General features: G+C 38.9%; 1 protein-coding gene across 9 annotated transcripts in view; it reads right to left on the bottom strand.

The window, feature by feature from the left end:
* The window catches only part of aff4 (ALF transcription elongation factor 4), a 71918-nt gene that overhangs the window by 12662 nt on the left and 46498 nt on the right, over window positions 1-12758 (bottom strand). For 7 of the 9 annotated variants that reach the window (XM_039663545.2, XM_039663544.2, XM_039663540.2 and 4 more), the window contains 9 exons: window positions 11919-11999; window positions 9865-10012; window positions 7048-7863; window positions 6059-6138; window positions 3834-4023; window positions 2601-2689; window positions 2053-2122; window positions 1620-1756; window positions 350-421 (listed from right to left, as the gene is read on the bottom strand). In XM_039663545.2, the coding sequence (XP_039519479.2) occupies window positions 350-421; window positions 1620-1756; window positions 2053-2122; window positions 2601-2689; window positions 3834-4023; window positions 6059-6138; window positions 7048-7863; window positions 9865-10012; window positions 11919-11999 (1683 nt within the window). The remainder of the gene's footprint in view (window positions 1-349; window positions 422-1619; window positions 1757-2052; window positions 2123-2600; window positions 2690-3833; window positions 4024-6058; window positions 6139-7047; window positions 7864-9864; window positions 10013-11918; window positions 12000-12758) is intronic. The other 2 variants (XM_039663538.2, XM_039663541.2) reach the window with 2 other exon arrangements.

Raw genomic sequence — 12758 nt, forward strand, 5'->3', positions numbered from 1 at the left:
AAACCGGTTTGAACCCCTGCACTAGAGCTCCGCTTTGTAGGCTACGACTACTTGCTACTTTGTAATAACTTTCCGCGGCCAGAGTTTTGGCAAATGAACGAGGGTAAAATCTTTTTAAGACCTGACTAAATCAAATTTAAGACCTCAGATGAAAATCTAGCCGTTTTTAAGACTTTTTAAGGCCTTAAATGTAAAGTTCAGAATTTCTGACTTTTTAAGACCCCGCGGAAACCCTGTTTGAAGTAAAATTGAGGATGCAATGCATCGTGATATCGAATTGAACTGAACCGATGACACGATAATCGTAATCGAGCCGAGCCGCGAGACGGGTGTAGTGTCCGTTACGTACCACAGCACTGCGAGTCTTTTGTCTGCAGATGTGGCGTCCGGTGCCATGTAGCTCTTGAGCTTCATCGTGTACCTGCCAAACAAGCAAAACAAGCACATGTGTGAGCAAACTCCAGCATTAGTCCACAAACGAGTTACTAGGGTGTTGAGAAACGTGTTCCTTTGGTGCTCTTCAGATGGAGATCCAAAATTGTTTCTCAAATAAACAGGAAGTCTGAGGCACTCAAAAGGAATACAAGTTTAAAAAGCCTTTATTTAAACTTAGCTATCCGTTGGCAGACGTTTTTTTAACGGATAGCCAAGTTTAGATAAAGGCTTTTTAAAGGGATAGCTCACTTTGAAATTAATTTTTGATATGTTTTATCTTACGTCAAGGGCATCCAAGATGTAGGTGTCTTTGTTTCCGCAGTATTTTCAATTTTGATATTTTTAGGTCAAACCGTTCGTGTCTGTCAGTCATATAATGGAGGTCTATGGTCACCACCTCAAAGAGCATCCACAGAGAAGTCCAGATTAAACATGATTTAATGACTCGTAAATGTAAGAACACATTGATGACCTAAGACACGAAACGAGCGGTTTGTGTGAGAAAACCAACAGTATTTATATCGTTTTCCTCGTGTAATGACAGTGATTTGAATCAGTTGTTCAATGTCCAACTGAACCGAACTGAATCAGTTCAATGTTACGCCGGAAGTGATCGCTTGCATGTGACGTCACTCAATATTTACACGGAGATTTCGGACGTTTTATCTTTTACTAAACATATTTAGATATACCGAAATCGTCTTCCATTGCGGTTTCCCGTATATCTAACGTAGATCACTTCCAGACCGAAGCGCCCGTGCCGTCAGATCATTTTGTCATGGCTATGATTACACGAGGTAAAACGATATAAATACTGTTCGTTTTCGCACACAAACCGCTTGTTTCGTGTCTTAGGCCATCAGTGTGTACTTACATTTGCGAGTCATTAAATCATGTTTAATCTGGACTTCTCTGTGCATGCTCTTTGAGGTGGTGACCATAGACCTCCATTATATGACTGACCGACAACGGTTTGACTGAAAAATGTCAAAATTGAAAATACTGTGGAAACAAAGACACCTACATCTTGGATGCCCTTGAGGTAAGCTAAAACACGCCAAAAATTAATTTCAAAGTGAATTATCCCTTTAAACTTATATTCCTTTTGAGTGCCTCAGACTTCCTGTTTATTTGAGAAACTCCAGCATTAGTCGGAGAGATATGGAAGCATCTCAAACCCTTACTTGATGAGCTCCACAGTTTCGGCATACATTGGAAAGGGGGATTTGGCTTCCTGGGCGCTTTTCTCCAAAGCGTTTCCGCACTCGATGAACGACACCACAGCGTCCAGGTAATACACAGCCTTCTCAAACCTGTCCATCTGCGGAGAACACAACGCATGTGAGGAGGAAAACAGATTCCACACGGACACGGTAACGTAAAATCTGATATTATGGGGCGCATTTGATTTGAATTTGGCAAACTAGTGCACAAACTCAAAGCAATCTTGCCATTGGCACAAACATCACTGACCCCGAGTTTTAAACACTGGCGCCGTGTGAAGAGAGCACCTGTTGTGTCGCTCTCAATGGAGGACTAACACAAAAGGTCAGGGGTCACAGAAATATCAAGCAGATTAACTGACAGATGTGAGAACCGTAGGCCAGTAAAACTAACCCTCACCAGAGCATCCGCGTTGTGTTTCAGTTTCTTCGCCTCTTGAAGGTAATGATCAGCAGAATGAATCCTGCAATTCAGACGGAGGACTGGCGGTTATTACGCAACCAAATGATGCTTAAACGTCCCATTATGTGGATCCAGATTATGGGAAAGCAGTGAGATTTCACTATGTGGTGTAAATCAAACAGACTTTGGCTTCTCAAAAAACAACTACAAATACATTGTTGCTTTTTACAATAATCGACAATTACGACAAAAATTCTTATTCACAGTGTAAAAGAATCCTAAGGAATAAATCAATGTTTTTTTTTTAAATAGAATTTGATTGCTATTTGTTTGGTAGATTTCAGCAGATGAAACATATTTGAGTCTGACACTGCTTTAAAGGTTGCTCTACGCTTCGCTGCATTTATTATGTTGTTATGCAGGTATTTCTTTCATATTATTCCTCTGGTTGATCTGTAATGCAGTGCTCTGCCTAGTTCCTGTTGTAAATATATGAATAAAGTGAACTTGAATTGAGAAGAAAGATCAAGGCTTCATACCTGTCCTCAAACAGGAGTTTGGATCTGGATTTGGAGCCATCGGAGATGTGCGGCACTGACACGGGGTTTTCCGTTTTAGAGTTTTTCTCCTGGTTAAAAAAAAAAAAGACATTGAGAAATTAGAAACTGAAAATCCATCAAGACAAACTTCAAAAGGAACACTTCACCTCTGGAACTCTGGAAAGATGAACGTGTCGTGTATTTAAAATGGGTTGTTTATGTAGAAGAAATGTGAAATTATTTTTGAATTTGGAGCTTTCTAGACTGAGAAAAGCCAGAAAATGTATTTTGTGGATGAAAGACAACAACTCCCAGAATGCACTTGGAGGCCACGCCTACCGCTAACAGAGCGCAGTAGTTAAACAACAAGTGAGTGTCTGTGATGAGTCTGGCCGAAAATGTGTTTCGAGATCGCCCAAAATGTCCGGGATTAGGCTTTTGCGTTCTACAGTCGCTGTTCATTATGTTTGCGGGACGAGTAATAAAAATGATATCTGTGTAAAAAAAGAAAGTGTTGTGTTGAAAGGCCATAAACACGGTTCTCCTGCGTTTGAAGAGAACCTCTTCTGTGGAGTCAGTCACGTGAGCTTTTTTTGCGCATCTAGAGATTTAAATGTGTTTTAATCATATTTTATGCACCTCTTCTTATTTCAGTGTAAGTAAGTGCAACATCTTGCCGTTTCCACCCAGCAATGTTTTTAATGCGAGAACACCAAACTGCATATTTAGGTGGATGGAAATATAGTCATGTGACCGATCAGCTGCGTCGCTTCACTGCCAATCATAAACCCTCTCCCGTGGCCTCATGGGATAACATCAGATGCACACTTCAGAATGTTTATTATTTGTTTGTGTTGTTCGCTATGGGCAAACAGTGAGATGCACAGTAAGTGATCACTTTAAAGGCTTTATGTGGCATTAATGCATTCACACATGAATAAAAAACCATGAATGAAAGAAAAATAGGAAATTTTCCTTCAAGGCTTTTTATATTCTGCAAAAGCAATCCCTGTGTGAATCCCTCAGGACAGAACGAGCACAGTGCAGTGTGTGCTTTTATGCAGCTCTGTGTTTGTTATTACACAAAGTGATTGTAAAGTGTGTTACTGTACGTACACAACACAGGGTGTGTAACGTAAAGGTGGAGCCAGTAAACAGTGTGTGTGAAGCGACGGGCCTCTGGAACAGCCTGAGGTTCAGTGTGTGTGTGTGTGTGTAAAGAGGGAAACGCACCTTGGCCTCCCTGCGCAGCGGCTTGTTGTCGCCATTGCGGTGTCTGGAGCCGCTCTTGCTGCCGTCTTTGGGAAGCGAGCTGGAGGACTGGCTCGGCGTGCGCTTGCGTTGGTGCTCGGGTTTAGCCGTCGGCTGCAGCGTGATGTTAGGAGAGGGCGCAGACTCCTTCTCTTTATCCCGCTTAGACGACCTGCGGAAAAGATTTGGGGATATCGTGATTAACCTACAGCTCAGGAGGAGAAATGACAATCTGATCCCACTAATGTGAGAGGTCACCGGTCTGCGGTTCAATTTAACACAGCAGGTTATCGTCGTTCGAAACCCCGCTTTTACCCCCAGAGTACAGGAGTGTATCACGCTAGCTGCGTTTGCATGCACCATAATCACTAATACAGGGCTCAAACAGACATTGTCAAATGAAAATACAGGACTACTTATAAGAGGTCTTACTAATCAAACTATATTTTATTAGCTTCAAATTCTAAAGAAAGGTGAATAAATAAATAAAAATAAAACAAAATGGTACAAATAAAGTGCAGCACATGAAGTGACTGTAATCATTGAAAGGATATTATGACAAAGACATCCATTTACCCAACATACCTTAGCAACCGCCTAGCAACCAGCCAGAACACCCCATCAACCACCAAAAATACCTTGAAATAGTATTTTACTGTTTAAATTAGTCTAAAGTTAATTTGTTTGAAATTTAAAGTATTTTACAGTTTAAATTAGTCTAAAGTTTAAATTAGTTTGAATTTTAAAGTTTAAATTAGTCTAAAGTTTTAATTAGTTTGAAATTTAAAGTATTTTACAGTTTAAATTAGTCTAAAGTTTTAATTAGTTTGAAATGTAAAGTATTTTACAGTTTAAATTAGTCTAAAAATGTAATTAGTTTAAAATTAAGTATTTTACTGTTTAAATTAGTCTAAAGTTTAAATTAGTTTGAATTTTAAAGTAGTTTAAAGTTTAAATTAGTCTACAGTTTTAATTAGTTTGAAATTTAAAGTATTTTACAGTTTAAATTAGTCTAAAGTTTTAATTAGTTAGAATTTTAAAGTATTTTACAGTTTAAATTAGTCTAAAGTTTTAATTAGTTTGAATTTTAAAGTATTTTACAGTTTAAATTAGTCTAAAAATGTAATTAGTTTAAAATTAAGTATTTTACTGTTTAAATTAGTCTAAAGTTTAAATTAGTTTGAATTTTAAAGTAGTTTAAAGTTTAAATTAGTCTACAGTTTTAATTAGTTTGAAATTTAAACTACTTTAAAATTCAAACTAATTTAAACTTTAGACTAATTCAAACTGTAAAACACTTTAAATTTCAAACTAATTAAAACTGTAGACTAATTTAAACTGTAAAATACTTATTCAAACTTTCTGTTCCAAACTTTCACAAGCCAACTTTAAGTTTGTCTCGACAAACTTTTTCTAGTTCAAACTGACTTTTCTCTCTCTCGTGAATATGTGATTAACATGAAAAATGAAAGCTGTATCATATACTTGAGGATTATTACGCTCACAGCTCTATTTCAATATCAGACGGGCTGAAGCATTCGTTTTGCGTGAAAAGATTGTTTTATCCATCAAATTTCACATATATTGTCTTTCAATAATTCAAGCACTTTTCATAAATATGGCTGTTTTTCAGGACTTAAATGTCAAAAACTCTCGTCCAATGCCTCATTATTGGACCTGGGTCCCCTGACCCCCTATGATGTCGAGTCCACGGTGACTAACCTTGGTGTGAAGATAAAAGCAGATCAATTGCATTTTCAGTCGTGGCCCCAAGGCTGTTATGTGGGATGATTTGCCATTCACATTTTTAAAAATCACGACTTAACTCACTTTTACTCATTGGCCTTTAAACCTGCCTGAGAGTTGTTTTCTGCATTCTTCTAGCTTGTCCTTTGTTTTAGTTACGCATGTATTTATAATCTGTCCAAAATCATGTCAATGTCCTGCACTTTGGTCCACTTGAATGTGCTTAAAGTTGGAAAAAGTCCAATTTGAGTATTTCAAGCACCTCTCTGTAAAACAACAAACATCAACCCTTCCCTTCACACAGAAATAATGCAGGATGTTCCCCGATTATATGTGCTAATGGCATTTTTTCATTACCCATTTTAGTTTCTAGTATGATTTTCTCATTTCTCCTCACTACTTTACACAGTTTCCAGTTTAATGTGGAGGTTCTCTGAAGGATTGGAGCAAAATTAACTCACTCTTTACTGCTGGGCTTGTGTGAGGTCTTCTCATCCTGTTTAGACTTCTTACTGTCCGGTTTGAGACCGTCGTCATCATTCTGTGGGAGAAACAGGATTCAATGTTTTCAATGTTGGGATCAGTAACATTTTTTTAATTAAAATATCCCCACATCATCATCACACACCTTCCACCACACCTAGAGATTGGCATGGTTTTACTTCAGTTAGCCTAATAGCTGGTTTGATTTGCATTGAAAGATGATCTTATGGAAAGTACCCCATGCCAATCTCTAGGCGAGGTGGAAGGTGTGTGATGATGATGTGGGGATATTTTAATCCCAAAGGCCAAGGGAGCTTTATCAGGATGCATATGATCCTGGATCCATGAAATAACTGGCTTTTATCTAAAAATCTGCCTGACTCTATGGGAATTTAACATAAGGGTGTCCTGACTTATGCACCCTATATTTTAAGGAAAAACATTTATTTATTTATGATACATTATTCATTCACAAAGAAAATTGGTGTCCTTAAAGGTTGGAGTTTTCCTCATTTTTCTAATTAAGGCATTAAGATCAATATCCAAAAGATGATTTTTTATTCCTCTTTTTAGGCAACTTTAGCATGGGTGCCAAAACTTATTCACATCACTGTATGTGTGGCAATAGCCAACAATACATTGCATGGGTCAAAAACCTCTAGGATATTAAGTAAAGATCATGTTCCTTGAAGATATTTAGTACATTTCCTACCATAACTAAAATATTTTTGTGAGAAAATGCAACAATATCGCGAACACAAATGGACAAATTTAAAAGGTGATTTTCTCAATTTTTCGAATCTTTCCCAGATTTTCAATAGTCGTATCTTGGCCAAATATTGTCCTATCGTAACAAACCATACATCAATGGAAAGCTTATTTATTCAGCTTTCAGACGGCGTATAAATCTCAATTTCAGAAAATTGACCCTTGTGCCTGTTTTTGTGGATAAATGGCTCCAACCAACCTTGTGTTTTCTCTTGGCCTTGCTGGGTCCCTTCTCTCCCGGCTGCTTCTGCGACTCCTTGGCTTCCCCAGACGAGCTCCTCTCCGCCTTCGCCTCCAGCAGGCGTCCCGGCACTCTGGACAGCAGGTTCAGGTCGATCTGCACCAGCAGTCGGGGGGGCAGCCTGCTCTCGGGGTCGCTCAGTGGCGAGAGCATGGGCGAGAACAGGGCGGACGGGTTCTCGGGATACTGATCTCTGGGCGTCTGCGACGACGACGGGACGCTCTCGTTGCCCTCGGAGTCCGACGAGGACGACTCCACGATCTCACGGGACTTTTTGGGCGCCTTTTTGCGTTTTTCCGGTACTGGTCGGGGAGAGGAGGTTTTGGGCTCCTTTTTGATGTTGGGTTTGCGCAGGCCCTTGTTGGGGGCGCGGGCGCGGTGTGACGGGATCTCAGGCGAGGGTTCGGTCTCTACTTTCAACCCACCTTTCGGTTCCTCAACCACCGGCGGCTTCTCAGTCTTTTTAGGCCGTTTTTTACCCACAAATGGTCGCCCGCCCTGACTTACGGCCTCACTTTGAGCGGGAGACTTCTGACTTCGCCTTTGCCAGCTCTCTGAGCCCTTCTGATTGGGCCGAAGGTCTCGTCCCGAGGAGGGCGTGGGGTCTTTAGATCCCGGGCCACTGTAGACTCTGCTCGAGTTGGTTTCTCGACCCTCTTTCTTATACTTGGTTGGCGTCGTGCTGCTGTTCTCCACCGGAGAAGCCGGGGACAGCTTGTTCTCCTTCTTGATCCAGTTTTCCAGCTGCCATTTGTTAACAGTGGGCTGTTCCCGCTGCGGTCAAACGGGGAAACTTGCATTGAGTGCGGATATTCGGATAAGCATAAAACAATTCCTGTTATGGATTCAATGTTCCATCAATGATCATCATTTACCTGTTTAAAGGGTTAGTTCACCCAAAAATGAAAATTCTGTCAGTATTTACTCACCCTCATGTTGTTCCAAACCTCTATGTGTTTATTTGTTCTGCCATACACAAAGAAAGATATTTGGAAGAATGTTTTAATCAAACAGATCTCATTCCCCATTGACGACCAATGGGGAATGAGATCTGTTTGATTAAAACATTCTTCCAAATATCTTCCTTTGTGTATGGCAGAACAAATAAACACATAGAGGTTTGGATTTTTGGGTGAACTAACCCTTTAACGCTATTAAGCCGCTTTGAATCAAACTGTATTGCATAAAGCGCAATATTACAAAAACTAATTACAAAGCATACAGTGCATTCCATAACTGGTCATTATTGACCAACACTAATGCAAGTTTTAGGTTCTCAGCACTTATTAGGGGTGTAACAATATTTGGCAACACAAAAATGCAAGAATATGTATCGTGAATAGTTCAAATAAAATTCTAGTTTTCAGAGTTTTAGTGTCAGTACTACATTAGACTACTATACAGTATAATGTTGAATATAATGTATAATAATATTCGTGTCCTGATAATGGCAGATGTCTGATGTTATCAGTAAAAGTGTCCTACATTATTTTAAATATATCTAGTTAGAGTTCAAGCATGTTCATCTACAATAATTCAGTATTTTCAGCTTCAGAATCATGAATATTGTTACTCTGGTGTCTCTATTGTCTTTGGGTTTCAGCACCAAGTCCAAGACTATTCATTTACACAAACAATGTAAAACTAAATTTAGCATTTAAATCAACAGCAAAATTTTTGTTAACCTTTTAATAATAATAATAATAAAAAAAAAGGTTAATCATATGTCTTTGAGGATCGCAATAGTATCGTATCGAATCGTGACATGAGGGTACCGTTACACCCCCCCTCCACATACTTGGTCTCATCCAGTGTTGGGGAAGTTACTCTAAAAAAGTAATTAATTACTAGTTACTAATTACCTCTTCAACAGTGTAATTAGATTACTGTAATAATTGAAGAGTTCAGATGCAAAAGCCTCTAAATGCCATTTGAAATTTTCTTCTTTAATGATGATTTATCAAACTTGCATATTTAAGTTCAGTAATTTCACTTAAATAACAATTAATAGGTAATTATCATTGCCATTTAAGTGAAAGCACTGAACTTAAATATACAAGTTTGATAAAAATCATCATTAAAGAAGAAAATTTCAAATGGCATTTAGAGGCTTTTGCATCTGAACTCTTCAATTACTCCCTCTAAAAAGTATTTAATTACTTTTAATTACTTTCAAAATCCCATATCAATCTCATCCAGCTGAATAATACAAGGATAGACATGAATCTGTTTAAATTCTTTCAAATAAATACTATAAAATCGCATGAATTATCCTTAAACCGACCAAGGTGGAGAAGGTTACATTATAAAAACATACTTTTTAGCATCAGACAATACATTTTGATGTTAAACCCACTATTGTTTTAAGTCTGATCTCATGACATTTGACACTTTTTTCATACATAATTTACAATAATTCATACGAATTTGTACGAGTGCGGTCGTAATATTTAGACACCTCATAAAATGCATACGAATCGCTGTGAGATCGGATTGATCCATACACAGTATTTACCTCAATTACATCAGAAGTAACTGTAATTAAATGAAGAGCAATCACTTACTTTACATTTTCAAGGGAAAAGTAGTTAATTTACAGTAACTAATTACTTAGTAACTAGTTAGACCCAACACTGGTCTCATCCCTAATAAAACGAGCTATATAAACCAAACTTCACCAACAATGTTGAGGAAAATCCTATTGAGGTTATAAAGTGTGCAGTCCTGCAGTGATTGTGTGTTCATGAGTTGTGTGTGTGTGTGCCAGGGGTTCACCTCAGGAGTTGCAGTACGTGGCGGCTCGTTGGTCTCGCTCTCTGAAGAGCTGCTCTCGCTCTCGCTGTCCGAACTGGAGCTGCTCTCCGACCCGCTGCGCCCGCTGCTGTCCTCTTGCTCCGCACCCCCGCTGTTATTACTGTTGTTACTGAGGTACACATGCAAACTGAGTATCTTCGTGTTGGCTAAATGATTCCTAATGCATCGACTACCAAACATGCAACATTGCAAATGAACATAACAATGAGACGATGTCAAAAAAGCGAGTTAATTCACCTTGCACAAGCTGTGTGTAAGTTACAACTTAGCTCAGGTTTGACGTAAAGGGGTGCCGTTACAAAATACACTTTATTGCACCATTTAAGTGTTATTTCACCCAAAAATGTATTTATTACTCAGCCTCATGTAGATCCAAACCCGTATGAGTTTTTTAGTTCATATTCAAAACACAAATGAAGAGATTTTAATGAAGTCTGAGAGATTTTTTTTCCTTCCACTGAGAGTCCACACAAAATCTATAAAACTAATCCATATGAATCAAGCAGTTTCTGAAGAGACACAATCCAGTCCCTCCAGGATTTCACGATTTTTTTTTGTGATTTTTGCGATCAAAATGACTGATTTTGTGGTGGTAATTTCCAAAAATTTGTGAAAAAATGTGCGATTTATATTTAACATTTACCATAATAGTATTCAGTCCTTCCAGAAAAACACGGAGTTTTTTTTGTGATTGTTGCGGGCAAAAATTGATTGATTATGCGGCCAGTTTTCTTTAAAAATGCGATGGAGTATGTGGGATATTTATGCAATTTTATGCAATGAAATTGCTGGAATTTACAAAAATTGAGGGAACTTGCAAAAATTGCGGTTTGATGAAAAAGAGAAAAAAAGTGATTCCCCCAACATCCTGTTAATATAAGAGTCATTTCTTATTACTTCCTTTGATAAACAAGCATACTACATCATAGAAAGTGCTGGGAATATTTAATTTCTCATCTTGTTTTATTTCAGACTGTAACGAGTGTAAATAAGGTGTGGCCCCTTTAAGAGCTGCGCGCTCCCTGTTGAACTGTCGAACGCCCCATGTGTGCGGGTAATTTCTGTTTGATGCTACTTCTTTTATCTTATGTTGTTTATTAAGTAACGACGTGACAGTAGAACGTTCGACAGACAGTTATACGAGTTCGATTTGTGAGATGTCAATCGCCTCCGTGAGTCTGTCTGGCGTCGCGTAATTGCGTCACTTCATAACGTTCCCATGGAAACAGGGGGAAATGGCTGCTCTTATGTGAAGCAAACGCAACATTTTTCAACTTTCTGCTAAGATACACGTGACTTTTTTTTGCAACGAAAATGCGAGGATTATGAAATTATGCAAACCCCGCATATTTTGCACGGAAATCGGCAATTTATGCGGCGAAAGTGCGGCGTATTTGAAAAAATGCGGCCCCCGCATAAATATGCGGACTTTGGCTGATTTTGCATTGAATTCAGCGATCGCATAATCGCGTTTTTCTGGAGGGACTGACAATCGCTTTATATGATGAACAGATTTAATTTAGGCCTTTATTCACATATAAACATTCAAAAGCACACATCTGATACGGGAAACGGAAGATATGACATGCTTGACGTGCGAGATCAAGTTACGCATCACGTTTGAGCTTCAGCGATAACCAATGAGGCGTTTGCTTATGTGAATAAAAGTCTCAATTAAATCATACAAAGCGCATGTGTGTCTTCAGAAAATTGACTAAACCACTCAATTAATATGGATTACTTTTGAGATCTCTTTATGAATATTTTGAAGTTGTGTAGCCGTCAACGGAGGAACAGAAATCTCTCAGATTTCATTAAAAGATCTTCATTTGTGTTCTGAAGATGAACGGTTTGGAACGACATGAGGGTTTAGTAATTAATTGAACTTTTATTTTTATTTTTGGGTGAACTAACCCATTAAGGCTAAAGTACCCGTGCATGGGGGATATGTTTTATTGCGTCACCCTCTCCCATGTGATCAAACACAATAAATATCAGCTGTGTGAGTGTGTCACCTTGCTGAGGTGTTTTTGGCAGGATCCTGCTCTCCATCACTGTCTTCGCTGGTGCTGAGCTTCAGATCATCCTGCAGTGTGCTGAAACCAGACCAGGACAACAGGACTTCAGCTAAACTCATACGGACATGATGAGAAGTGTTGCTTTCAAGATAAAAAGCTTTTAAAACTACTATAATATAGGATGTGTCCCAGTAGGACATGAACCGGAACCGGAAGTTGCAAACGACTTCTCTCCAGTGTTGTGACGTATTTCCCAAAATAGTGGGCGTGGCTTTTTTTTCCCAACTAGCACCTGATTGGATCTAGAAAAATGGGTGTTTCATTCTGAAATGGAGGATGACGCAAGTTTACACACGCTGTCAATCAATGCTCGCTCGGCGCTCGCACACACACAGCAACTGTCAGTTGGAGGGGCGTGGTTATGGATGTTAAAGTCCCTATGAAATCAAAATTGACCATACTTACTTTATTTGCCTAAATTGATCGTTTTGTGGTGATCAATTCATACATGCAAGTCAATCCACACAAAAAAATTTTTTGGCTTCGTAATCTTTAATCAAAGTTTGAAAATGCCCCTCCCCTCTTCATTGGAGGACCTTGCCCGATGACGTAGGCTTTACGGTTTGGGTGTCTCCTTAACATCCATAACCACGCCCCTCCAACTGACAGCTGCTGTGCGTTTGCGAGCGCCGAGCGAGCATTGATTGACAGCGTGTGTAAACTTGCGTCATCCTCCATTTCAAAATGAAACACCCATTTTTCTAGATCCAATCAGGTGGTAGTTAGAAAAAAAAAGCCACGCCCACTATTTTGCCTCATTTAGTATTCCGTTTCTCT

Source organism: Pimephales promelas, chromosome 19, assembly GCF_988280905.1.
Source record: "Pimephales promelas chromosome 19, fPimPro1.hap1.1, whole genome shotgun sequence".
Taxonomy (NCBI): Eukaryota; Metazoa; Chordata; class Actinopteri; order Cypriniformes; family Leuciscidae; genus Pimephales; species Pimephales promelas.